The following is a 26744-nucleotide window of genomic DNA, read 5'->3' as shown; positions in this document are numbered from 1 at the left end:
ATTGCCTCTCCCCCCTCCCTTGCTTCCAGACGCCTGCTGCCATCCAGCAGTAAGCTGCGTACCATAGGAGAGGCGGGAGAGGAACAGAGAAGGTTTAAAAGAAAAGCCCATTGGCCTTCATGTAAGCCAAGAGCAGGTGGCACAGTTTGGAGGAAGGGGAATGAAGGGCGAGAAGGTTCGGGGAGGAAGTAGGAAATTTATTAGCAATGTAGTTACTGATAGAAGACGAATTCAGATTAAATTTCTCACAATGGAACAGGAGATAATTAATTGTTTGGCAGGGACAAGCCGGACTCTATCATTTGGACTCTGTGAAGGTTCTCATTAATATTTGTATGATTGAATCTTAAATGGTTAACAAGGACTATTTCTTCTCTTGACAAAAAGACTTTATGAAACCACGTTTTTTTGGAAACAGTATAAAAATGTTCATAATAAAAAGTGCCCTTAGTGGTTGAAATTAGTTTCATGTATTCTTCAATTTGCTTATTCGCCTGGAAAGTCGACACTGCTAGGAAGTTCCTCGTAGGGAATCTTGAAGAACAGTTTGTATCAGCTGTAGCTGATTTAGCAGCTTGATCATCAGCTTCGTTGCTTGATATACCAGAGTGAGCTGATATCCAGAAGAACGTCACCTCTTTGCTTGATGACATCGCAATAACTTGTTTAATATAGTAGATTATATGATTACGCTGCACTCTTGTGGAACTGCAAAGGGCTTCAAGCGTGCTTTCTGAGTCTGAAAATATAATGCTCTTTGTGGTATCAAGATCTCCGATTGACCTGTAATATGGCCCATAACTCAGCCGAGAAAATGAAGGTTTTATGTCGCAATTTATGTTAAAATAGGGCCTTCTATGTTAAATGAGAACAGCTGCTCCTACGGCGCCTTCTTCGTTCTTCGATCCGTCGGTGTAAAAGGAAATGGCGTTTTGTCTATATTGAAAGGACTTATGGTAGAAATCTACTATTATTAAATTGGGATTGTCTTTTTTATCGGAGCCGTGTATATCTTTGACATAATCCATTTTGAGAGAGAAGATCTCATAAGAGTGCCAGTATGCTAGGAAGTATGTAGAACGATGATTATTTTTTTTTCGCAACGCTAGTCACAAAATGTTCGAGGAGTCTAGAACCCTTAATGGCATCAATTTTACGGTTTCTTCGGATGGCTACAATCTCCATTTCTTCTAAGGATTTATATGCTAAGCTAAATTTATTGGCCATAGCTTCCAAGATTAATTTAGAGGTAGTTAAGTTGAATCTAATGTTGAGGCTGATTTCTTTGCCAGCATGACATTTATCGGCGTCGATATGCGATATCCCATTGCCTTTCTAATTACCTTGTACTGCAACTGCTGTAGCTTAATAAAGTCGGATGTATTATAGATGAACTCCAGATGAAGAATTGGCATCCGTATTCCACAGTACTACGAAATATGGCTCTGTAAATAGTAAGGAGAAGACCAGGATGAGAGCCCCAGACAATGCCAGAAAGAGTCACTATGATGCTAGAGATCTTTCTGCCCTTATCAATTAGATATCTAAGGTGGTGCCTGCCTTTAAGATTGCAGTCCAGTATAACTCCCAGAAAACGATGCGATTGTACTTTAAGAACTAAGTTCCCGTTGATCGATAATTTGAGTAAAATCTTGACTGCATTACCCTATGTAAAGTCAATTCAAGAGGATTTGGCAAAAGATATCTCCAAGTTCCTGTATTTTAAATACTCATACACCTTGTTCAGGGAGAACTGAATAGATTCAATAGTATCGTTTGGGTTACGATGCGTAGAATATAGCATCACATCGTCTGCATATTGCAGGAAGCAAGTACCGGAATGCAGCTGTGGATCTAAATTTCGAAGGTAGATGTCGAATAGTAAAGGGCTTAAGGTAGATCCCTGAAGCATACCTATATATGTGTTATATGGACCGTGAAATTCGCCATCTATTATGAAGTTCAGATATTTCACACTAATCTATTATGAAGGTTTCTAAGAGGACCTCCTCCAGAACGAGCAGAGGGCGAAGGTTGAAAATAACTACCCAGATTTTGTATTAGTTTTAATGATAGCACTGAAAGCGCTGGGTAGATTATTATTTTGGAAATGAGTGAAGATTTCTGTGGCCATGAGAATTAAATCTGCAATTCCCGGGCAAGCGCTACTATCTCTGCTTGCGTTATGAGATTCCGGTTGTATATGGGTTTTATTTTAGAATATTATACTGTTACCAGATGAGTAGGGGATTATTTTCGTTAAGAACTTAGAGAGTTCCTGCATCGTACCCATACTGATTCGTATTAGGCTGAGTCCAGCTTTGTCGAAGCAGGCGCGGTGCCGCTTCCCCCTTCGGGGTAACGTTTCTATTTCTCGATAATTACGGACAAGAATGAGGTTTTATCTCAGCATAAGTTTGACATTCTCCCTCTAATTCTTCAACATCTAAAAGATCAAACCTATTAGAGTTTTCAAATGTTCTTCCTCTGTTGCGAGGAAGAGAGGGAAAATTGCTGTTATTTTTCAGAGGGATGGAACAGGGTCGAGGTTAGTCCATTCTCATGATTTTTGGCGTCAGCGATGGAGATATTTTCAATAGCTGCTAACGATAGTGCGTTGTTTAACAATAACAGAGCAAGTACGGCCCAATGTTCGCCTTGATAATTAATGCACCTGAAGGCTTCTTCTTGCATGCGGCAAGGATCTATATCGCTATATTTACTTTCGCCGCAATATAGACTTCTAGGGGTACTTTTGCATGAGCCGCTTACGTGGCCCACCCTGTAGCAGAGATGGCATATCCTTAGCATAGGGATATATGAACGGACTTCGTGCTTAACCTTAAAGATAAATACTTCTTGCGGTAGTATTTGTTCTGCAAATTTAATATAAACTGTTCTGACGGAACGTATTCAATTTTGTCACTTTTAACATTCCTTCGATTTAACCTCTGGATGTCTATTATTTTGGCCTTTGATGATTCCAGAGTCTCCTTGAGTGTGTCTAACTCAAGTTGCTAGGGGATATCCTGTATTATCCCGGTCCTAAGAACCTTGAAAGTTGAAATGAAAATTCTTAGGTTGTGTTTAGCGAAAATAAAATTCTCCACGAGACGGTTGGCTCCCAGTTTTAACCACTACTAGTATTTTTCCATTACCGATTTTCTTAATTTCGAGAATATCGAGAATATTGGCTTCAACAACTTTCTGTTGATTTTATACTTTGATAATAACCCTCCGCGGTCTTTAAATCCGATATTTTATTGGAAATGTACGATGTGACATTTTTTAATTCATTGTCCATCTTCACGCAAGAAATTGAACTCCCAGATCCGTGAGATATTTTTTTTTAATTTTTGAAAACGTATAAAAATTATAAGAATTGTAAGATATTTATTTTTAATTTTGTGCACTTAAAAATAACTTACAATTCTTATAATTTTTCTAAATGTTTTATCTGGGCCGATCGCAATACGTTTATTAAAAAAGCTTTTGTTCCTTTCTGTCTACGTGTATCACATAAATAAGTAACATGAAATGACAATAACAAATTAAAAATTTATATTTCGCATCTCGGTTTATTATCTTAATTTGTGTTATTATTTTAGAATATCACGAATTTGTTTTTTAAATAACATAAAAAAAATATTTAAAAAATATTACAGGTACATATGATTCATTTAATTAAGTATAATATAGTGCCATAGAATTTCAAAAGCAAATCATTCTCAATATTTTCCAACGAAAAGAAATAATAGGATAAAAGTTACATACGTATATGTAATTTAATTGAGTAATTTAACACATATGGCTGTTTATTTAATATTATTATTTAATATTAAATAAATATAGAAAAATATATATACAGATAAAAAATATAAATAGAAGATATTTCGCACAACAAACCAAATAAAATGTTTGTGCGTTAATGAATTTCCCTTCCCCGCTTGGATGAAGTATTTCACAGCTAGAAAAATCCAAAGTCCGTTCTTGCTAATTATTATACTTCAAACATATTTGGTAGTTCACAAATATATCTCTTAGCATCATCGATTTCGATGAAAAGAAGTTTGCATTTGATTTCTTCTACGTGATAAAGACTTTCTTTTTCCTTTCTCATGTATAATAAAGACTCCACTGTGGTACCGTGGAATATTGTGAGGTCAGTAAAAAACACTTTTCATTCATGACAACAAAATATGCAATTTTTACAATGGTTTCACATTAAAGTTTTACTATAGTGTCATTTGTATTTTTTTGCCTTTTTATAAGCAATGCTATGAAATATAGTGTTCCTATATATGCATCTATTGTAAAAGACATTCAGTCTCGTCATTAAACATCCTTTTTATACATACAATAGCTGCACTATTTTATACATAAGATATACCTACGAGTTTCACTGTCCTCTCTTTTGTTTCAATCTTATATACTGATTTTATAAGTCGATTTTAAAGGCCTGTATTACAATTTTTATACAGATAATTAAAGTCGGACGCTACAAAGAGAATTGTTTTTTCAATTGATTTATTAATCCCGTTTTGTTGCACACGATTCTAAAGAATGGGAGACATTTCTTTAAACAATGAAATCGAATAACAGAACGCGTACAGAGAAAGACATTTTCAAGATAAGAAAACAATAGTTTATATTAAGTAAAATCAATTAGTGGTATATTTCAATAAGTTCGGATTTTGTTCATCTTCACTTCATGAAAAGCCAAAGGTTAATGCAAAAATTCCTACCATAGACGGTATTCGTTAACCACTTTTGCCATCGAGAATCGATTGCTCTTGATACAGATTTCGAATTATACGTGGGTATTAAAAACATTTAATATATACGTTTTTTGTAATTCGTTCCTTTAAACGAATCAGCCTTCATATTATTGTAGTTGTAAGAACTATCATGATCGTCTTCGTAGCTGCTGCTGTTATTACTTCTCTGACATACCAAAAGTGTATGCGTATAGTTTATACAATTGTAGACATTTCAAAATCAATGTGCAATTACAGTGTTAATGAGTACTTATGTACTTGTATTAATTCAGTACTAATTTCATCTGTAGTACGATAATTCTTGACAAAAATGACATCCTTATGAAGAAGTGCTCTTTTTTTATGTTTTTTTGTATTGTAACTTCATGTAATACTCCATATAAGATCTTTATATAAGATGCTTATGAGCAGCAAATTGCGAATTTCATTTATGATATTACTACTGTAGTTCAATCAATTTGCGTTTCAAGATCAAATAATCAATTCAGCACGCAATTTAAATGACTATATAGGTAGTATAGAAATTCACAGAATTATTTAGAATTATTTAAGCACTTAAAATCCAGTTTAATCCGTTAAATGCTTTCATTCCTTTCTTGTTGTGTATTAATATTTTTAAGTTCAATTAAAGTAAAGAAATTTTATCATTTTCTAATCATTCTGATATAACGGGGATATCGCAAAATGTTTCTAAAATTTTTTAAATATTGAAAATGCATCTGTACATTAATTTTTCTGGGAAATATTCCAAAAATAGATACTTGCAGTCATATCACTAGGTTACTGACAATTTTTACTCAGTACGATTTATAATTTATACGTAATATAATTAATATGAAAATATATGTTGTTAAATATAATTTTTCTTCTTAATAATTGTGTCAATTAAATTATTATACACAATAAAAGAAAAAAAAATAGTGAATGTGAAACTCATAATTACACATTCTGTTTCAAAGAAAAATTACTTGTCGCATACAAAATAAAGATTGTTTATAATTAATATACTCACAACATCTGTACCACTGGAAATGATTTGTTTCTCCAACTTTCGTTTTAATTTGTCGCTTGTCAATGGATCTCTTCTCTTTTTGAGAAATTACAATAATTAATAATTCACAATATAATCATCAGTCTAAGTTTCATCCTACTTGTGTATATGTGTGTGTGTGTGAAATCATATTGTGTAACTTTCATACAATTATTTTACTATACAATTATAAATGACATTGTAAAAGTAATGACGCGAAGATAAACTTCGACACTAAAGTAAAAATAATACAATAATATTATACTCATACATTGCTTACAGCAATCTCATTGTTTGTATTTCTTTCATTCTCATATGCATTCGACGTTATTTCTGAAGCTAAATCCAAAAGTCTTTCTGGCATGACAGATGCACGTAAATTATCGATTTTATTGTGTAACGCTTCTTTAGTTTCTGAAAGTAAATTAGGTGACAATAATTGATAAAACTTTGGGAAATAGACAACCTCATTGATTTCACCTTGACATACATGTATATTGTCTAAATATTATAAATTAACGCGAGACGAGAGAAGAGAGAGAGAGAGAGAGAGAGAGAGAGAGAGAGAGAGAACATCGAAAAATATTGTGTATTTATTGTATATGCCGGCATGCTTTCATGCAACCATGGAGGCAATTCTACAAAAAAAATCATAACAGAATATTTTTAAGGAGCAAGAAAAAAATCGCGGTTAGGCAAGGAAAGTGTTTCGTTTCATGCATGCTGTATCATTTTTACTTGTTGTGTACCAAATATTAAGATACGTCATATACATCATGAGTGAAACGGAATGTACCTAAAGAATAAATACAATTAATATGTAATAACAGAGATAGTCAGAAAGAGACAAAGACAGACAGATACAGAGAGAGGGGAGGGAAGAGGGAGAGAGGGAGCAGAGGAAGAGATTGTGCAAAATAAATATACCAAATACTATACCAAAAATTATTATACAGAATGAGAGGTTCCCTGGCGACAATTTTTCTCAGAATTTTTCATATAAATTTTCAGAATTTCTATATATATTAATTTTACAACTTTCTCACATTTTTTTATACGAATTGGAACACTTCTCAGAAAATCTACATCTTTTTTCAGAATTTTCCATATACGTTAATTATGAAATATCGTAAGATTTTTTTATAAGTATAATTTCTGATGAAATGTTATAAAATCTAAAAAATCAAAAATATTTTTAAAAATTATGGAATGAGAAATCTCAGAATTCACTTGCATAAAAACTTATGAGAGAAGATGTGAACTTTCTGAATATTTCTGAGTATTTCTGAAAAATGTTCCAATTCATATAAATATTATAAGAAAAATTTTTACCAGGGTTATATTCAAATATTTCTGGATATATGGATTATATATCTTCAATGAAAACAACGCCATACAAAATGTGTCAACGCAGTGAATATTATATTTTTTTTTACAGAGTATTTTCCTGCATCGAAATGTCGTATCATCAATAATTTCTTTTTTACCATATCGAGGGCAATCTTTTGTATAACTAACGTATGCAAACATACTAATGTATACGAACTATATAACACTGCAATTTGTAAAGCGACACTCGATCGCGCCGCGTGAGATAAACTTCGATTTTCTTCTTCGTTGAAAATTTGGCTGGCTGGATCTCTCAGTCGGGCTATTTGCACGTCACTCTTCTTCATGTATACTCGTTTTCCTTCCAGGTTGCGATGTAACCATGTTAAACAAATGAAAGATATGGATAGGAACCGATGCTCATATTAGGTTTATTCACATCGCATGCTCCAATGTGCTCCTGGTATAGCTCCTACTTACTTCAATGAGCGCATTAAAAATGATTATGGAATTCCACATCAAACCGAATAGATTCTTGCATGATAAATGCGCACAAAAGCCCAGCTTTCCGTCCTGGAATTATTGATAGATTCGGCCGCAGAATTTCGTATTTCAATTTTGCGAACAAACAAATCAAACTGCACATGATTTCTCTACTGTGATATCCACATAAAGGGTGTCTCAAAATGATCTGACATTTTAAATTGCGCGCCATTTTTTTTGCAGCGAACGTAACGTACTAACCTTTAACAACTGGCATCAGGAAGTATTGAGGTTTAGTCATGGAGAATTACACGATCGAGCAACGCATAGAAATTGTGAAAATCCACTACAAATATAGTGAACATTTTGCAGAGACGGTTCGAAAAGTTTGTTATTTTGCGCCGCGGCGATGTGAATTGGCCACCAAGATCGTGCGATTTGACGCCATTGACTTCTTTCTTTGGGGTTTTCTGAAAGGAAAAGTGTATGCCAATCATCCACAGACCATTCCGGAGTTGAAGGAAGAAATTAGACGTACTATTAATGAAATTAGTCCGCAATTATGCCAAAATGTCATTGAAAATTTTGTCAAAAGAATGAACGTTTGCAAACAGAGTCGAGGCGGCCATTTATCGGATATTGTGTTCTACATATAACCTCCATGTTTGTACTTTTCTATTAAACTAAAAACATGTGTACTTTTCAAATAAATAATATGTTTTATTAATACATTAAAATGTCAGGTCATTTTGAGACACCCTTTAGAATAAAAAAAATAAGGATTTCCAAATAAAACGCAATCGAATTGTATTGACTGTAAAAATTTCTTTGATCTAGGGTAAAAATGATTATGGAATTTCACATCAAACCGAATAGATTCTTGATAAATTCACATAGAAATCCATAGCTTTCCGTCTTGGAATTACTGATAAATTCATATAAATTTTGACTTCATTGGAAATATGGATATATATTTATAAAGGTTGTATGATAAATAACCGATAAATTCCATGAAAGCAACAACTTCGTGAAAACCGTATAGAAATGGATAGAAAATGAACCTGGCAAAAAGCGGCCTATGCGTTTTGTAGAAACTCTAATAACTGCAAAGAAACCCAATAGAAAATCTATGAGATTTTATCTAGCATTTTAAGCAGGGATCGTTGATTGTTAAGATATTAAAATTAAAATAAACAATTGACCTCCTTGACCCTCCCACACATTATAAAGATCATAACCTTGAGTGACCATCAGTTTCATCAGTCGACCTTTGATCGGCAAGAAGTTATTAAAAAATAAAGTAAAAAGGTTGAGAGTAGTATAATAGTGGCGGTTCTAACCCAGGTCCTCTGAGGGGGGCGCGGGGCGCGGGGGATACTCATAAGCGCGGGGGAGAAGGCGCGGGGAGTACTGGTAAGCGCAGGGAAGGGAGGGGAAGCGCGGGAAGTCCCGGCGCTATCGGTGTTTACTGATATGAGTCCCAGCGCTATCGATGTTTATCGATATGATGCCCACACCCCGCTGCAGGCGTCAGCGCCACCGCCGCCGCCGCAGACCCCGCGTCCATCCTAAAGTGCGTTTCGGGCCATCACCGCAGACCTCGCATCTATCCCAAAAAATGCGTTTCAGACAGCCACTGCGGAGTCCACTCCCTAAATACGTGGCAATATTATAACGCGAACAAGAAATATTAAAGAAAAAAAGAAAGAAAGAAAACTATATAATAAAAAAAAATATTCTTACTTTCTCCACACCCCTCCCTCTTCGTCCTCCTCCTCCTCATCCTCCGTTGAATTCTTAGTCCTCTTCGTCTTCTTCCTCCTCCTCCTCCTCCTCCTCATCTTCCGCTGAATTCTTATTTCTCTTCTTCCAAAAACCTCATCGAAATTGTAGATGAGACAATTGAACGCAATTCTATTAATGCTCACATGCTTGAGATCCTCCTCATCGGCAATCTCGATGAGGCGATGGAACAGTCCTAATTCATCTACATGTAATCGAGTGAGATCAATTATGATATTACTCTGAATCTCCTCTGAGAAAGAGGAGGAGACGCTCTCCTCTTCAGTTTCTTCTTCGTCCTCTTCCACTTTCTCTTCCACTTCCTCTTCCACTTCCTTTTCCACTTCCTCTTCCTCCACAGCCTCATCGAGATTGTCGATGAAGTGATTGAATACAATTCTATTAATGCGCACATGCCTGAGATCGTCCACCTCATCGGCAATCTCGATGAGGCGATGGAACAGTCCTAATTGATCTACGTGTAATTGAGTGAGATCAACTATGATATCACTCTGAATCTCTTCTGAGAAAGAGGAGGAGGAGGAAACGCTCTCCTCTTTAGTTTCTTCTTCCACTTCCTCTTCCACTTCCTCTTCCACTTCCTCTTCCACTTCCTCTTCCACTTCCTCTTCCATTTCCTTTTCCTTTTCCATTTCCTCTTTCTCCACAGCCTCATCGAGATTGTCGATGAAGTGTTTGAACGCAATTCTATTAATGATCATCCACCTCATCGGCAATCTCGATGAGGCGATGGAACAGTTCTAATTGATCTACATTTAATTGAGTGAGATCAACTATAATATTACTCTGAATCTCCTCTAAGAAAGAGGAGAAGGTGGAGGAGGAGTAGACAGTCTCCTCAACTTTTTGTTCTTTTTGCATGTTATAGCTGCACAATAAAAAAATTATCACTTCACTTAATCACAGAAAATGTGCAACAATATTCTATCATTAATGTTAAATGGTAGAATATTGTTGCATGTTGGAAAAAAAAAATATCACTCACGTATCTTAACACATCTTGCGCGCGGACAAAGCAGAACAAAGACTGACGTTGAGAATCGATCTTCGCCGTTGAGAAGCGAGCCTGCCTAAGAGGATCTATAGGGGGGCAGTTGTATATAAAACACTTTAGATCATAAGTGCCGTCACGAAAAGTTATCGTTATAGCGCGTCGAGATATAGGATGAATGGATGAATAGATGGATAGACGGATGGGAAGTAAAGAAAGTACATATATAATGATATGAACAAAAAAAATTTTTTATTCACATATTATTACATCATTTCTTTTTTTACATATTAAAAAACTAAAGCCAATAACTCGCAACGAGCTGAGTTTGTTAAAGATATCACTATCGCGTATAGCGTTTTTAGACGCGATGTTGGAGAATCGCGTATATTTGACATCAACCGTATCGACGAGTCGGATTAATCGTTCGAATGTTACATCGATACATTCGTCAAACTCAAACATATGTCGTAGCGTCGTTTCGGTCATCATCATGCATACGGACGAAGAATTGAGACGTATGAGCGTAACATCGTTCAGCATGCAAACGCTGATAGTTAGCGATCCAACACTTATAAAATTTCCTTGTATTCGTTTCGCAGCATCTTGTAAATATTCTATCACACCTCGTAGAGGCCCTTCCACGTTTTGAGAGACAGCAGCAGTTCATGTCCGTGATGATCTCTCAGGGCGATCTCCACGTAACTAAAACTAAATTGATTCCAATTTCCAAAAATTTGTAACCCATAGTCGTCAGATTGTAACGTCTGCCCAATAAACGCATCTTGCGATGCTCCATGCTGTGTATATACATAATGTTAAAAATGTTTCTTTTGTGTATAGAATGTTAAAACTTACATGTTACTGCAGTCCTTCTTCGTTTCGTACGACAGCGTTGCTGTCTTCAGCGAAGTACATTTTTTTTTCAACCGTTCGTACAAGCGAGTATCGCAAGACTAATTGCACCCGCATAAATTGCGAAATATATAAAACTTCTAGAATCGAAGAGGGGGTAACTCTCCCCTCTTTTTCTAAGAATTGCGAACCTGTCGCAACACATTATTTTATCGAGTCTTTCTACGTTTTGTTTTATTTTTTTATTTTTTGTTTGTGAGTTTATCAATGCTTATACTTTATGATTTATATTTCGATGGCATCGATGACGTTGGTGATGAGTACGTTGGTGACTTTGACGCCTTTTCTCTAGGATATTCCCAATATCTCGCTTTTTCCTTCGAAGGCGGTGGACTTGGCGGACTTGGCGACAATGGACAGTATCCCTTTCGCTCGATTGATTTTCGACGTATATATTCTTTTATTCGGTCCATGTCTTAACGCTCGTAACTGAAGCTTACGATTGAATGAAAAAAAGTCTAATATACTGCCTATATATATTGCATATATGTACTGTCAGATATACTGTCAGATCGAACATGTCGCGACACGTTTAACAGAAGCGTTGACGTTTTTGGATACATACATACATACGTACATATATACATACATACATACATATGTGTTCATACATATACCTTCATACATATACGTTCATATGAGTACATGTATTACAAAGGAAGAGAAAAAAGAAATACGTAATAAATACCTTAACGTATTTTTATTTAAAAAATTCTTTTGCAACCACCAGTTATATATTTTCAATACATTTTGTAACGCGCAATTCTGAACATGTTGTCCACATAGTATTAGCAACATCCAAGCATCCAGCTTGGTTAAAGATTCCATGTCTTCGTAAACTACATCCAAGGTCTCGATGCACATGCGTTCTCGCTCATCGTCCAAAAGCAAGTTCCACAACCACGTTCATTTTTCGCGTCCCTTAACGTACACGATAGCATCATCTTCAAATACAGCTGCTGTGATCAGACGTTTCGCCTCGTTGTACGGGGCCATCCCGTCCTCCCATCGCAATCCATGGTGATAAGCAGTCAATCAGGAAGCGCAAGACCTGTCGGATCTTGTCAAAAATTTCCATGGCGCGGAACTCGTAAGAATGTAATGTGTGAGAACGATCCTCTGTTTCAGCACCGTCACTTCCTTCATGATAAATTTCTTGTTAACGATGAATCCTTGCAGATCCACGAACGTTGGCACGAACATGTTGTCGAGAAGACTGCGGTCGATTGCGACGTATCGTAGATCTTATATCGTGTCAGAGGTGCATCTTAGGTGATTTTGCGCACAACATTGGTCAATGGATTATATTGAACCACGCAATCGTGTATGATGAGACAATAGGCTGTTGTATTTGCGGATACATTCTCTTTACATTCAAAGTCTAATCGCACGTCTACGGTGCCACTCTTGACTGATTCGTTCTGTCGAAAGCAATCGATAATCACGAATGGATCATTACGTGAAAAAGTTATAAAGGTGAGACTCGGCTCGAGATACTCGTATCCGTAGTAGCCCTTGCAGAAACGCGCGTACAAGTCATACAGAATCGCACATCTGTTTTTGTCAAAATCCAGATTCAAGTCATCGTACGGATAACATTCCGAATTCAGGTAAAGTTTCGCATTGATTAATTTGCAATCGTCGAATCGACTTACATTCTCGGACATGACGTTTTTTCGACCTGTTTGCATAGCGAAAATAACGTAGCGCGGCTTCTCGAGTTGAGTAGCCGTCTTGATGGCCCACGAATGCTTGGTTGTGCTCTGCAAGAGCGAAAATTCGTACAGATCCCACGAGCGAAAAGCCATGCTCAGATATCGTCCGCTCTCCAAAGCGCGCAGCATCGACAGCTTATTTATCTCGCTCAATAACACGTGCGGCATTCGCCACTTTACTTGTACTTTGAATAATTCGAGCGTTGGCTCTATCGCCGGATCTCCCGTCAGACAATTGTTGTCGTTGCGCGCTCGTATTAAAATCAACTCATGACGAGCGTTGATCACTACGCGTTTGTAATCTTCGCAAAATCCCAGCAGTAGAGCGTACACAGAAATTAAAATATCCGGCTGCAGTCTGCGCATCCCAGCCGGCATTCCGTAGAATCACGCTTCTGTCGGATGACACTGTTACATAGTTTTTGAACGTGCTAGTTATACCCACATTTCTATTACGATCAATCTCCACACCATTGAGTTCATATCGAATCTCATCGAATATGACGCAACGCAATTATTTCTCAATGCCACATGAGCACCCTGGATCACTTTTGTTCTTCGTCAGTTTTCCCTCGATATAAAAAACTTTCGTATGGCAGTGTGTATAGATCCTGTTACTGTATGGGTATTCTTATTTCGTCGCTGTACCAAACGTGGTGTTGGCAAACGGACTGTATGTGTGAGTCTCAATCTTGACGATGCGATCGTCGAAGATCGGCTCGTCTTTAATGTTTAAGATATCAGTCATCTCAAATGTTGCGCACCGCGAATTCTAAAGATTTTAAAAATGTAACGTTCGTCGCGCTGAGTTTCTTCTTCTTCCTGATACAGCTGGATGAGCGAGTATTGTCGAGCTGTGGTGTCACCGACCTTGTAAAGGATGCGTTATCTCTCTGCGTACGCTCCGTTCCGTTCAGCACGAGCATCTCACGTAATTACTGTCGCCGTCGTACGTGCAATCTAACGGTGATCTCTTCTCCTCGAAAATCGAGCAATCGTCCGTTCTGATCGACGATGCGTATTGTTAGATCTGTAATGCTCCGTGCGATGATCGGCAGATAAATGATTGGCATCGGCTTCTCCGACATCTTATATCCTAGCGCCACGCTCGGCGAAAATTCATGTATCGTGTGCGCGCTTTTGCCGTTGCTGTATGCACCCGCGGTCACGTTACACTCTACGCGGATAACGTTTACATTCATTATGTTGATCGACACGTCCGATTCGTGCCACCTTCGCGGCTGCAGTATACGCTTCGACGAGAATCCCAGCAGCGATCCAATGCTATTGGACTTGTCAAAGTTTATTCTGTACGCACATCTAATCTCACATTTCATCGTGTTGTAGTTTGCGCGGAGCGTAATCGGGTATTCTCCACCCTCATCATTATCATCATCATCATCAGTATTATTGTTATTGTCACCACCCACTACATCAACGGTTTCAAGTGCGTCGCAGTGCGCAGTGTTTTCGTAAAATCGCGCGTTTCAGAAATTCATTTATATTTCGCACTTCGTATGAATCCTCGGGAATTGTAATTTCCGCATCGTCTTTGGTGAAATAAAATTTGTTGTTCGATTCGTTCACGTTCGGTATCGTGTGATAAGTCTCAAAAATCGCCAAACCGAGCTCGTAATCTCCGTCACTCAAATCTATGACGGGGAAGTAATTCGCCGCGAGGACGGTGTTCTTTTCGCTCAGCGTAAGCGTCAACGACATGACGGAAAAAAGCGTTCGACTAATACTAAGATTTCACAGCATCTCGTCGAACTTTTTAAATTCACGCGCGTCTATCGTTTGTAGTAACCGCAGACACATCTGTCCGCAGAAACTCTGATCGTACGTCTGATAGGACGTGCGATTGTACTCTACTCGTCGTAGCACCGTTCTCGAAATATCGCACCAGTTCCTTAGGCGGTCGAAGATTGCCGAAACTGTCAAAATACAGGACGCGATTGTTCCTCTTCGCGTACGCTACCCAGTGAGTACCAGGTCCCGTCGTATCGTCCAGACACGATACCGCTTTCGTTTCGGCGCACACCGCTCATTGGTAACGTGTTACGCATAAAAACGCCTCTAAAGTATGGTACACGCATACGTCTCACGAGCTCGTTCAATTGTACATCGTTGCGCCAGACGGCATTTTTATCGTTTTTTTGACGTTTTTTTTTTCTTTGCAGTTACGCCCTGTCCATGTTTGTATGGACCGAGATATAGTCCGCATCCATATTTGTACGGAGCGAGATACAGTCCGCGACCCTGTTCCATCGCGTGATCGTAACGTTGCAGCTCTTCGAGCTGACGTCGCGCGGTTTTGCTATCGTTTACCGCTTTCGCCACGCTGGCTGCTCCACCGATCAAGGATCCGAGTGCGCCCAATATTGACAGAAACGGTAACGCACCGCCTCGTTTCGCCGTCGGAAGTATCCGCTTTTTCGTCGCCTTTTTCTTCGTCGTCTTCTTCTTCGGTTTCATGCCCATGCCGATCTTGATCTTGGCTTTCATCGCTGCCCAGACGGCAGCTGCGGCGACTCTCTCGCTCAGAGCCGAATCTCTCGCGACGACGCGTCCTAGCGCTTTATCGGCGAGTACCTTGTCCACTGTGTGTCTATCGGTGAGATCATTGCTTCGAGAATACGCAATGTCGTGTTCTCGACACGCCGCGTCCAGCGGATTTATGCTCGCGTCACCCCTGGTTAATCGTTTCGTAAGCCGAGTGCCCGGACCGCAAAACTGATAACTCGGAATATGTAACTCGAAAGGAAGCGCGTTTATCGCTCGATTTAGCAGACTTCCGCGCGACGTCGACATTCGCTACAATCTTTTATCTTCAGTATGGGACCGTCGATATGTATCCGCTGCCACGGCTGATTGTAGTGTTTGTCGCAACGATAAGTTCGAACCTCCGAATCTGCCTTCACTGAAGCAGAAGCTTGATCCCAGACGTGTTCGATATATTCACCGTACACGTAAGAGTACGACCTTCGGTATATATTATAACTGCTCGGCGCTCAAATCTCGAATATCGGAAGGATGACACAGCGCGAGATACATTTTGCTATTGCGCGATTCGCGGATTCGCGCGCCTTTAAATAATCGTTCGAGAGCGCGTAATCTTTAGTGTGAGCATGAAATTCGTGCTGCAACCGCTGACGATACGTGTCACAAAGTGTGACGTGAAATCACAAATGATGGGAGGCAGTGCGAAGAAGCGCAAGCACGGCGAAATGCTGCCGAGTACTATACGCGCGATCATTTGCGGCCCATCGAATTGTGATAAAACCAACGTTCTCATAAGTTTGCTCGAGAGTCCAAATGGCGTACGTTTCGAGAACGTGTACGTCTACTCGAAATCACTGCAACAGCCAAAGTATCGATATCTCGAAAATTTATTTACATCTATCGATGAAATCGGCTACTTTACGTTTTCCAACAATAGCGACATAGTTCCACCGAACGAGGCGCGCCCAAATTCTATTTTTATCTTTGATAACGTGACATGCGACAAGCAGGATGCGGTGAGAGAATACTTTTCGATGGGTCGCCACGCGAACGTTGACTGCTTCTATCTTTGTCAGACGTATGCGAGGATATCTAAACATCTGATACGCGACAACGCGAACCTGCTGATCCTGTTCAAACAGGATTATACCAACTTGAAACACGTTTACAATAATCACGTGAACACCGACATGTCCTACGACGAATTTTGCACGTTGTGCCGTAACTGTTGGCAAAAAAAATATGGATTTTTAGTAATAGACAAGAATAGTGCGCTTAAAGACGGGAGATACAGAAAGTGATTTAACGAGTTCGCAATACTGTAATGTGACTAGTCGTTATTGATACTTCGCCAGAGACGAACATGGCTGATGTGCGCGAGCGTGAAAAAATCGCAAGAGAGATTGAGAAGACGAGCAAGTCGATCCGCAAGAAACATTGCGCTCCGAAAACCGGTAGAATCGAGGAAGACATGCCATTGGACAGACATTTTAAGCCTTATCAAACCGGTGCGATAAATCGTTGACAGTCCCGTGCACGCGATAAAGAGACAGTCACGCGACGATGGCGCAGCGTCTGCCTTCAAGCGCGAGAGGAAGGAAGAAGAAGAGGAGAAGGAGGAGGAAGAGAGAGAGAAAGAGAGTGAGACGTTCGAGCGTTCCGCGATTCCGCATAAATCCGATGATCGATCGCACGATCGTGTACAGCCGATAATCTCCACTCCGCGTACAATGATCGTACCGACGATAGAATCGTTGGATAACGTTTTCGAAACGACGGACGACTCGCTAGCAACAAAGGTTCAAAATCAGTTGCAAACGTCGAGAGGTGTTGCAAGCCGGCTTGGGTCCGCTGGGTCAAAAATACGTCAAGGCTGTCCTGAGAGGAGCGTGAGATAAACAGAAGAGTGGTATAGATTATGTATACGGCGTTTACCTATACAAGGATGGATTGATTTGGCAATAAACGTTTCGACGTGGATGATGCTGACAACATAATTATCGACGGCGTACGATACGCCGGTTCATCCGGTCTTTATGAGTTAATTTTCAAGAGAATTCCCGACGATCTCTTTTATACAGAAGACGATATGAACAACTACAAGAGCATGCTGCTGGCGACGAATGCACACAAACACAAACATCATTCGCAGGGCCGATTATTGAGCAACAGGGGATACAAGTACAAATACGTAATCGCGCCGTTGATGTCGATCACATCCAAGAAACAGAAGAAAAAATCTGGAAAGGGATTAGCTCACGCAATGACATTAAATGACAACGCGATCGATTACGTGCACTGGGATGATCCCAACAAGCTGGTGGATCGTCTACGATTGCTCGACGCTTCGCACCGAGCGGGCAACAACGCTCACGACAACAAGATGCTGTCGATTATCGAGGAATTTCGCGAAGCCGGTCTTATTATAAATTAATTCGCTTATCGACGAAACGAGTCAGTCGAGTGGCGTCAGCGAGAAAAAAAAATACTTTTGTCCTTTGTATTACACGTCGAATCATAAAAAAGAAATCCAGCAAAAAGAGAAAAATTAGCTCCGAGAGATGTCGACTCGTCGAGGAATTGCACGCTCCGGTGAGAAGAAATTGTCCACAAAGACGCATCATAGTTCGAGGATACGACGATTTATGGCAGGCTGATATTGTCGAGATGCGTCTGTACTCGAGCTTCAACAGAGGCCACCACTACATACTCACCGTCATCGATGTGTTGAGCAAATACGCGTGGGCCGTACCGTTTAAGAGCAAGAGTGGAAGCGAGACGGCTGATGCTATTGTTGAGATAATTCGAGCAAGTGGAAGATGTCCTAAAAATTTACAAACGAATATGGGAAAGGAGTTTTACAACGCCGATGTGCAGAAAATCTTGAAAAAACACGACATTAATCACTATTCCACATATTCGACATTGAAAGCGTTGGTAGTCGAGCGGTTCAATCGTACGCTCAAAAGCGACATGTGGAAGATGTTTATACTCAACGGCAATTACAAGTGGATCGACGAGCTGCGTCTCGTATCAGATTACAACGCGCGCAAGCATCGGCATGCGACCCGCCAACGTAACTCCCGCGATCGCCGAAAGACTTTTGGACACGATGTACAGCGTGATAAAAATCGTTGGTCCAGCAAAATTCAAAGTGGGCGATTCGGTACGCGTGAGCAAGTACAAGACGATTTTTAAGAAGGGTTACACGCCAAATTGGACCACTGAGGTATTTACGATCGTTAAGGTGCAGCGTACCAATCCCGTAACCTATTTACTCGAAGATTATCGCGGAAAATCCGTCGCTGGTGCGTTCTACGAGCAAAAGTTGCATCGCGCTACTCATCCGGACGTGTATCTCGTGGAGAAAGTACTGCGCAGGAAGGAAGATAAGGTGTATGTCAAGTGGTTGGGATTCGATGGATCGCATAATTCATGGATACACAAAAACAATGTCATTTGATAAAATTTTGTCGTGTATTTTTTTTCTACATATAAAAAAATATATCAATATAAGTATATAAAAATATATCAATATAAATATATAAAATTTTTTTTATTACTCCCCATTCATCATCATCTTCGTTTTGGAGTATACAAAATGTATAATTATTTGTAACAATTTATGTATGGAGCAGCATAAATGATAAAAACATGAGACACATAAAGTAAGTAAAGTAAATTAGAATATTAATATATAATACGTATTGTATATAAATGTTAAAAACATGCGATATGTATTATATGAAAGTATTATATGAAAATACAATAATCGTAATACATAAAAAAAAATAATAATATTAGGTGTAGTAAAAAGAACTCCATTATTTTTCCAATAGATGGCTTTAGTAATCTGTATCACGCGTAGACGAGATACAGATTACTAAAGCCATCTATTGGAAAAATAATGGATTTCTTTTTACTACATCTAATACTTTTATAAAGTAAAAAAAAAGTGTAAAGTACAATAGTACATAATAGCAACATATAATATACACAATACATATATTGTATTACAAAGGTATCCGCCAATGTCCCCATGGTAACGTCTCCGTCGAGTCCGGTACGACGTATCGTTTGTCGTCGTATGGACTCAGATTTTCGATTCGGATATCGTCTACACCTCGTGTAATTTAGATCGTATACACGATTGACGGCGAGTCATTTCAATCTCTTCGTTCAAACACCGCGTGTAATCGTCGAACGTTATCGCGCTACGACGTTATTCTTTACGCCTTTCGCCTTTTGAATGTCCTTCTTGCCATCCATTCTCACCGCGTATTTTCACTCTAAGTCCAACAAATTCGGTCATTAATACACCGTTGTTCTCATCCTTCATCAGGCCGAGTATTTTTTTGTTCGCAAGAGGCATATCGTATACGTTGTCTGCCGGATAATCGCTCGTGTTGAATCTAGCGATATCGCATTTCATAGTCTCGTAAACATTGTCGCATTCTATATAGTAAATGAGACTATCCGTGTCGGTGTACATGATCTTGCATTTGTCGCGATACATCGGTGACTCGTGATGAAATTCGTACAAACAGACTTTCAATATGTCAAGTATATACATACCCACGTAAATCGGCTTGTTGAATTTCACCTCGAGTTTGCGCATTTCGACGGCAATTAAATTTTCCGCTGCGGCTGTGAAAATTCGGTTTCGCGATCATTGCCTCCGTGCCGTACCATTTTGTTATTAATTTTACATCAACGTGATTGCGCACATTCTCCATGGTCTTACCGAATACTGCGTTGTTCATTAGTTTATACAAATTTTTTTCGAAATCGTTTTTCGCGAACGTTCTAAATTGTGTATTGAGTTCAATGTAATCGCAAAGCCATGGAGATTGAGCGAATTGTAGCACTCGATGAATCTTTATTACGCGAAGACCGTGATGAGTACATTGCTGCAGGTTGCGGTAATGAATGACGTAACGCTGCTTATCGTACAACGTCGCTAGAAGTTTATTTTCACGCTTGCTAGGCGGTTTATCGCGCGTTGGACAGAAAGATAGGTCAGTGTGTCAGTCGTGTAGATGCTGCGGATATTCGAGATCGACCTCGAGAATATAACTGGTAAGTGAATCAGGATCGCGCTCACGTCAAAGTTCGCAGCGTCTTCGACCCACCGAAATTCGGTGTATGGTAAAGGTTGACATATCGCCCATCCGTACAGATTATTCACATCGTAGTACATCAAGTACGACGACGGTTTCAATGAATCGAACGAACACATGTACTTGTTATTAGCCTGCGCGTATCTGCCGGAGCATTGACTGAGGCTGCCGCGCTCAATGAACATGACCATATCAATGTCGGTGAGCAACTCGAATCTTATGCGTGTATATTTCAGCATGGCGTCCCACGTGAAACCTGGCAATGTATAATAATGCGCGGGATCGAGACAGTAATTCGCGATGCAACTATTGCGGAAATTTTCGAAAATGTTTGCTAATAACAAGACATCAGTTTTCAAGTACAGATCACTGTACTCGCCGAACGTTCGAATGGAGAATCGCTTCCAAATGTTCACGGCGTGAGCGTAATCGCTCTCGGATACTGTATCGCCTGTCAACGAACTGAAAAATAATTCGCGCGGTGGTAAGCGCGTGAATTATTTTTGTCCTGCAATTTTTCGACGCAATCAATGTACTCGTACGGAAAGACACCTTTTCGTGTGAGTAATTCAAATTCTTCATCTGATAATGTTGGAAATTCGGAACGTACAATTTTTAATTTATCTTTGTCAAAATACGACACCAATTTATCAAGGCTTGCATTTAAAAATTTGAAAGAATCAATGAATCTTAATTTTATGCAATTTTTCTGAAAATTCTTTTCATTTGTGTCTTTGGTGCTATCGACATGTTTAGTGAATGAAATATATTTTTCTTTAGTTATCGGTAGTATATCTACATGTCCATCGTACGCAGTAGCAATTTCCTTAATTATAAAATGCGCGTCGTAGCCTGATAAATTGTGAAATACTGAAATATAAAACGAATTTTTATAATTTAAATTACAATTCGAATGCGCTGGACCATGATATCTACCTGTGAGATGACAATGATCGCGAATCCGCATGTCGTCCGGCGCGAACGGTTTCTCGCAAATGTGACAACGCGTCGCGCTACGATATGCCTCCCATTGTTGTTTAGATAACGTTTCCATGGGCACTTTGGTGGATACGATATTTTTCACGCGATGCGTCAAATCGTTGAGTTATCGCGCGAACCACACTATACAGTCTTCATCGCGATGGAAGTGATACGACGATAACGCGTCATCGTACGCGTCATAGTAGCCTATGCTACATCGCACATAGTAGCCTATGCTAAACGCGTCATGCTGTTGATACGCGTACGACGATGCGTCTTCCTTGTCGGATTTCGTCTTGCGTAAGACGCATTCCAGATCGGCGTAGACGATAAATGGCACTTGTTCTCGATTGTTATAGTTGTCGAATTCGAGCCACTTGTCGTCCTCGCTCGGCAGTCGGATGGCGCAGTTGTTGATCTTCTGGCAGTCCACTTCGTGCGACTGCAATTTTTCGCACGAACTGAAGTAATGAAGACACTTACAAATAATAAAGAATTTTTTTCTATTTCTTTTTACTATTTTTATTGACTATTTTTTATTATAATTAGGAGTATAAATAAGTTTCCGCCGTTTGACAAAAGATGGTGCCACCAGTATGTTATGGTTAAAATTGTCTGCTGTAAAACGTCATATCGTAAGATTGGACATCTGGTAACAACATAACCTTGAAATATTAGCGATTTTATATCAGCATCATATATCTTTTTTCGTGCGAAAATGTCGAGTTTTGAGCCGAATAAACGTCATTTGCGGGAGCTTTTGATTTACTTCTTTAATTTGAAGAAATCTGCAGCTGAGGCGCATCGATTGCTTGTAGAAGCATATGGTGAGGCTGCCTTAAGTGAAAGAAGTTGCCGTGAGTGGTTTCAAAAGTTTAAGAACGGTGAATTTGACGTCGAAGACAAAGAACGTAGCGGAAGGCCGAAAGTGTACGAAGACGCGGAATTGGAATCATTATTGGATGAAGATTCGTGCCAAACGCAAGAAGCACTTGCACTTACATTAGGAGTGACTCAACCAGCAATTTCACATCGCTTAAAATCATTAGGAATGATTCAAAAGCAAGGAAATTGGGTTCCATATGAACTGACGCCGAGAAACGTTGAACGCCGATTTTTCACATGTGAAATGCTGCTTGCCAGGCACAAACGAAAGGGTTTTTTGCATCGTATAGTCACTGGTGATGAAAAATGGATTCACTACGATAACCCAAAGAAGAAAAAAATCATAGGGACCACCTGGCCATGCTTCAACATCAACAGCCAAGCCGAACATTCATGGAAAAAAGCTCATGTTGTGTATTTGGTGGGATCAGCTTGGTGTCGTATATTATGAGTTGCTCAAACCGAACGAAACCATTACTGGGGCTCTCTACCGAACACAATTGATGAGATTGAGCCGAGTACTCAAGGAAAAACGCGCCCACTACTACTCCAGACACGACAAAGTTATTCTTCTGCATGATAATGCTTGTCCACATGTTGCGGCGCCGGTCAAAACCTATTTGGAAACACTCAATTGGGAAGTTTTATCCCACCCGCCGTATTCACCAGACATTGCTCCTTCTGATTACTACTTGTTTCGATCGATGGCACATGGCCTGTCTGAGCAACACTTCACATCATATGAAGATACCAAAAATTGGGTCGATTCGTGGATAGCTTCAAAAGATGAAGCGTTCTTCCGACGCGGTATCCGCATGCTGCCAGAAAGATGAGAAAAAGTAGTGGCTAGCGATGGACAATACTTCGAATAAAACATTATGTACCGTTCTTTCACAATAAATGTCCAATTTTTGATAAAAAACGGCGAAAACTTATTTATATTCCTAATATTTACCGATCACAAAAATATTTCCTGCTCTCGTTCCCAGTAATTTGTGATCTTACAAGGCGGGATAGATTTTTTATCTACGCAAAGTGTCTAATGTTGTCGTTGCGTGAATGTTGTATAATAGGTACAGGAGATTGACATGCTTCTCCTTCTTGTTATTGGTGAGCCGCAGAGGAAAGACCTGTCTATTTTCGATGCTGTAGACGTTGATCGATACCGCGTTCAACCGTTCGAATTTCGGAATGTCTTTTAATGTCATTGGAAATTCGATACCCGCGAGATTTAATACTGCGGTGTAATGCGGGTATGATGATTCCCGATTTACATGTCTTTCTGCGGGGTACAGAGCGGCGACCACCGACCACGCGAAACATGCATTGTCCGTCGAATAAACACTGATCACCGCTCGTTTCGTCGCTATTTCTCGTGGCACTTCGATGTGACATCCCGCGTGCATTGGATTATGCTTATTCACATTCACTATCAAATTGAGGATTCGCGACAATGCCCACCCGCTGTCGCGTTCCTGGAATTCTTCGAGCGATGCTAGGATAGGCTCGACGACGTGTCGCTCGTACCACTCGCGCATATCGGTGCAACGATATATCTCGCTGTTCTTTGTAATTATGCTCTTATTAGTATGTTTATCCTTCGTCGCAAACTTGCCATTGTTCACTTTACACTGCCGTGTCTTTCTATAGCGTCTCGCACTCGCTCGAGCACTACATCGCCAGCGTCCTCTAAAAACCGCCGCGGCTCGATGTGATTAGAGTTTATCACCGCACCTGTCAATATACGACTCTCAAACGCGGCATCGATCTCTCGCCAGACAAGCGATACACATAATTTGATCGGCATAACGGTCATTGAGATATAATAATAATGATTTTGGACAACTCATCCCTTCGCGTAAATGTACCCGGCATGTCTCGCTCTAAGAACGCTTCGCGTTCTCTTAATGCCTGAGGTCACTCAGAGTTATGACCTTAACAATATATGTCAAGATCAAGGTTATTGGGGGATGCTCCCCTAATCTGAATTTTTACCTAATTTTTTAAAAATAAAAAAGTATGAAAAAATTAGATTATTTTAAACATTGCATTTAAATGTAATAAATGCAAAAATAATGTTTGTCTAGAAGATGCCTATGATATTTTTATAATGTCATAAAAACATTTCTTTAAATATGCATATTATCTTGGTAATTTACACTACTAAATTTTGAACTAAATAATTATAATTTTGTCTTTTTAATGCACCACTAGTAGCAAATATTATTTTATTATTATATATAATTCATATTCTTTTTATTTACAATTATTTTTTTTTACAATATTTTAACCAAACCATTAATTTTCTAAAAGTTCTCTAATCAGAGCTTTTATATAACAACACGCGTACTGTAATACGCGTCAGCATATTAGAAATATTTTACTTCACAAAATAAGTAGTATTTAAATGCTCTTTTTATTTTATTTAAGTTAGTTTGAAATTTGAAATTTTTAAATTTTTATTTAAAACATCAAGTCTACCTTGTAATGATCCCTGGATTGAATTTGAATACATGAGCCTATTTAAGTGTAGAATTTTCTGCTCTTTTCATTTCTGGAGTAAAAAATAGGAATTTAATTTTCATTTAAAATGACACCATTATATTAATTATAATAATTATGGGTGATCAATATTAACGTGGTCAAATGAAACGCTTCCATTGATCTGCTAAGCGCGTTGATCTGTTAAGCCCCTTCAAGCGCCATAACTTATAAAGTACAAAGAAAATATATTTTATTATAACATATATTATTATATATGTTTTGAAAAAGTCTTGACGTCAGCTATATGAATATAAGATAAAAAATTGGGATTTTCGTTTAAAAAAATTTTAGGTATCCTTGACCTGACTTTAAGAACATCGTCTCTAGATTAACCAAAGTCACCACTTTCTTTTCCATTAGTAACTGAATAATTTTTGTATAAAACATTTTTCCGTATCTTTTATATTTTTCAAGATATTTCAGTGTATCACTTAAATACTCACCGCGCGCGCGATTAAAGTTTTTGTTTTAAATATCTTAATTTGAATTAAAGATTTTATTACTATGATGAGGTATTGTTACTCTATTTATTATTCTATTGTTAATTTCGTTAATTTCGGTTAATTTCGTTTTCTTTTAAAACTTTAAACTATAGTGATTAGTATGATTTACTTAAAATAAAAATTAATTAAAGACGTATCTTTTCACATAAAGTTATATAAATATATCTTAAGTGTTACAGATTAATCATTTTTCTAGCTTTAGCTAATTTATTTATTGAATAAAATTTAGGATAGTAAAAACCGGAATTTATCATGGTTTTTTTTATTCACTAGACTTTTTCAATCAACCCTGATTCATAGTAAGTCATGGTAAAGCGATTTGTTATAAAATAATAAATTTCATATTGTTGAATAAATTATGATTCTCCTTTAAACTACGAAGAAACGCTTTGAAATGACTTAAAATCTGGATATTTCAATAAATAAAGAAACCAATTTATTTATTATTCACCTTATGCACTTTGCTCTGGATAATGATTACAGACAATTAGCTTTAACAATTTTTTTTAATTGTTTGCGTCCCTACGAGCGGAACTGCAATACAAAATGGAATTCATTGCACTTTCGTTTTACTTCTTCGCAATACGCAATTGTGATATTAAAATGATCAATCGCTATACAAGGTCCTCGATAACGAGACGAAAACACAATTGAATTTACGCGGATAGCTCGTAACATGCGACTCTTCATTTTTTCACTGTAAGATAATTAAACTATGCAATTAATGGCCTAGCAATAGAACACGCTTCTTAAATACTAGAGAAAAATTTGAAAGAGAGGGAAGTATGCTATTTTAATACAAAGTGTTCAAGTATTTATATAGTCACTATATTTATATAGCTCAATTCTTTCATCCTATATATAGCCTCTTCTTTTAGATTATGTTTAATTTACATTGTAATCTTGAAGTAACTAAGCAATAAAATATTTATAGAATTATTTATTTAAACATTTTATTGCAAGAAACGATTACCATGACATATAAAACTAAAAGAGGTACTTATCACAAAGGTATGTAGAAAATATATGTTGTAATTTAACATATACATTATGAACATTAATATTTAATATTCTAAATAAATTCTTAAATATTATAAACCATGGCAATCTTTTTCCTCTTCATTTTTATACATAATACAATCGAGAGCTTGATAAATACTTGAAC

The 26744-nt window shown here is 38.3% G+C and overlaps 4 protein-coding genes across 4 annotated transcripts; 1 reads left to right on the top strand and 3 right to left on the bottom strand.

Annotated features, from left to right (window-relative positions):
- Positions 1-12597: 12597 nt before the first annotated feature.
- On the bottom strand, positions 12598-13422 carry LOC105145178 (uncharacterized). Its single transcript, XM_011054576.2, has one exon. The coding sequence runs from the start codon at positions 13420-13422 to the stop codon at positions 12598-12600; it is 825 nt and encodes a 274-aa protein (XP_011052878.2).
- A 5185-nt stretch (positions 13423-18607) lies between these two features.
- Positions 18608-19009, top strand: LOC147908014 (uncharacterized). Its single transcript, XM_087410937.1, has one exon. The coding sequence runs from the start codon at positions 18608-18610 to the stop codon at positions 19007-19009; it is 402 nt and encodes a 133-aa protein (XP_087267063.1).
- Positions 19010-21120: 2111 nt separating this feature from the next.
- On the bottom strand, positions 21121-23349 carry LOC147908013 (uncharacterized). The gene is given in 2 exon segments (XM_087411106.1): positions 21121-22176; positions 23284-23349. Coding segments are annotated over 2 exon segments (1122 nt in total).
- Positions 23283-24070, bottom strand: LOC147908012 (uncharacterized). Its single transcript, XM_087410936.1, has one exon. The coding sequence runs from the start codon at positions 24068-24070 to the stop codon at positions 23555-23557; it is 516 nt and encodes a 171-aa protein (XP_087267062.1). The 3' UTR covers positions 23283-23554.
- Positions 24071-26744: the final 2674 nt, after the last annotated feature.

The sequence above is a fragment of the Acromyrmex echinatior genome, chromosome 11 (assembly GCF_024713525.1).
Source record: "Acromyrmex echinatior isolate Ae372 chromosome 11, ASM2471352v2, whole genome shotgun sequence".
Classification (NCBI taxonomy): domain Eukaryota; kingdom Metazoa; phylum Arthropoda; class Insecta; order Hymenoptera; family Formicidae; genus Acromyrmex; species Acromyrmex echinatior.
Note: the sequence above shows the minus strand (reverse complement) of the source record. Positions and strands in the feature narration are given on the sequence as shown.

Bases quoted from the DNA above. Each gene is read 5' to 3' on its own strand.
- LOC105145178 (XM_011054576.2), bottom strand. From the start codon at position 13,422: ATGCCGGCTGGGATGCGCAGACTGCAGCCGGATATTTTAATTTCTGTG.
- LOC147908012 (XM_087410936.1), bottom strand. From the start codon at position 24,070: ATGCGCGAGTGGTACGAGCGACACGTCGTCGAGCCTATCCTAGCATCG.
- LOC147908014 (XM_087410937.1), top strand. From the start codon at position 18,608: ATGCGACCCGCCAACGTAACTCCCGCGATCGCCGAAAGACTTTTGGAC.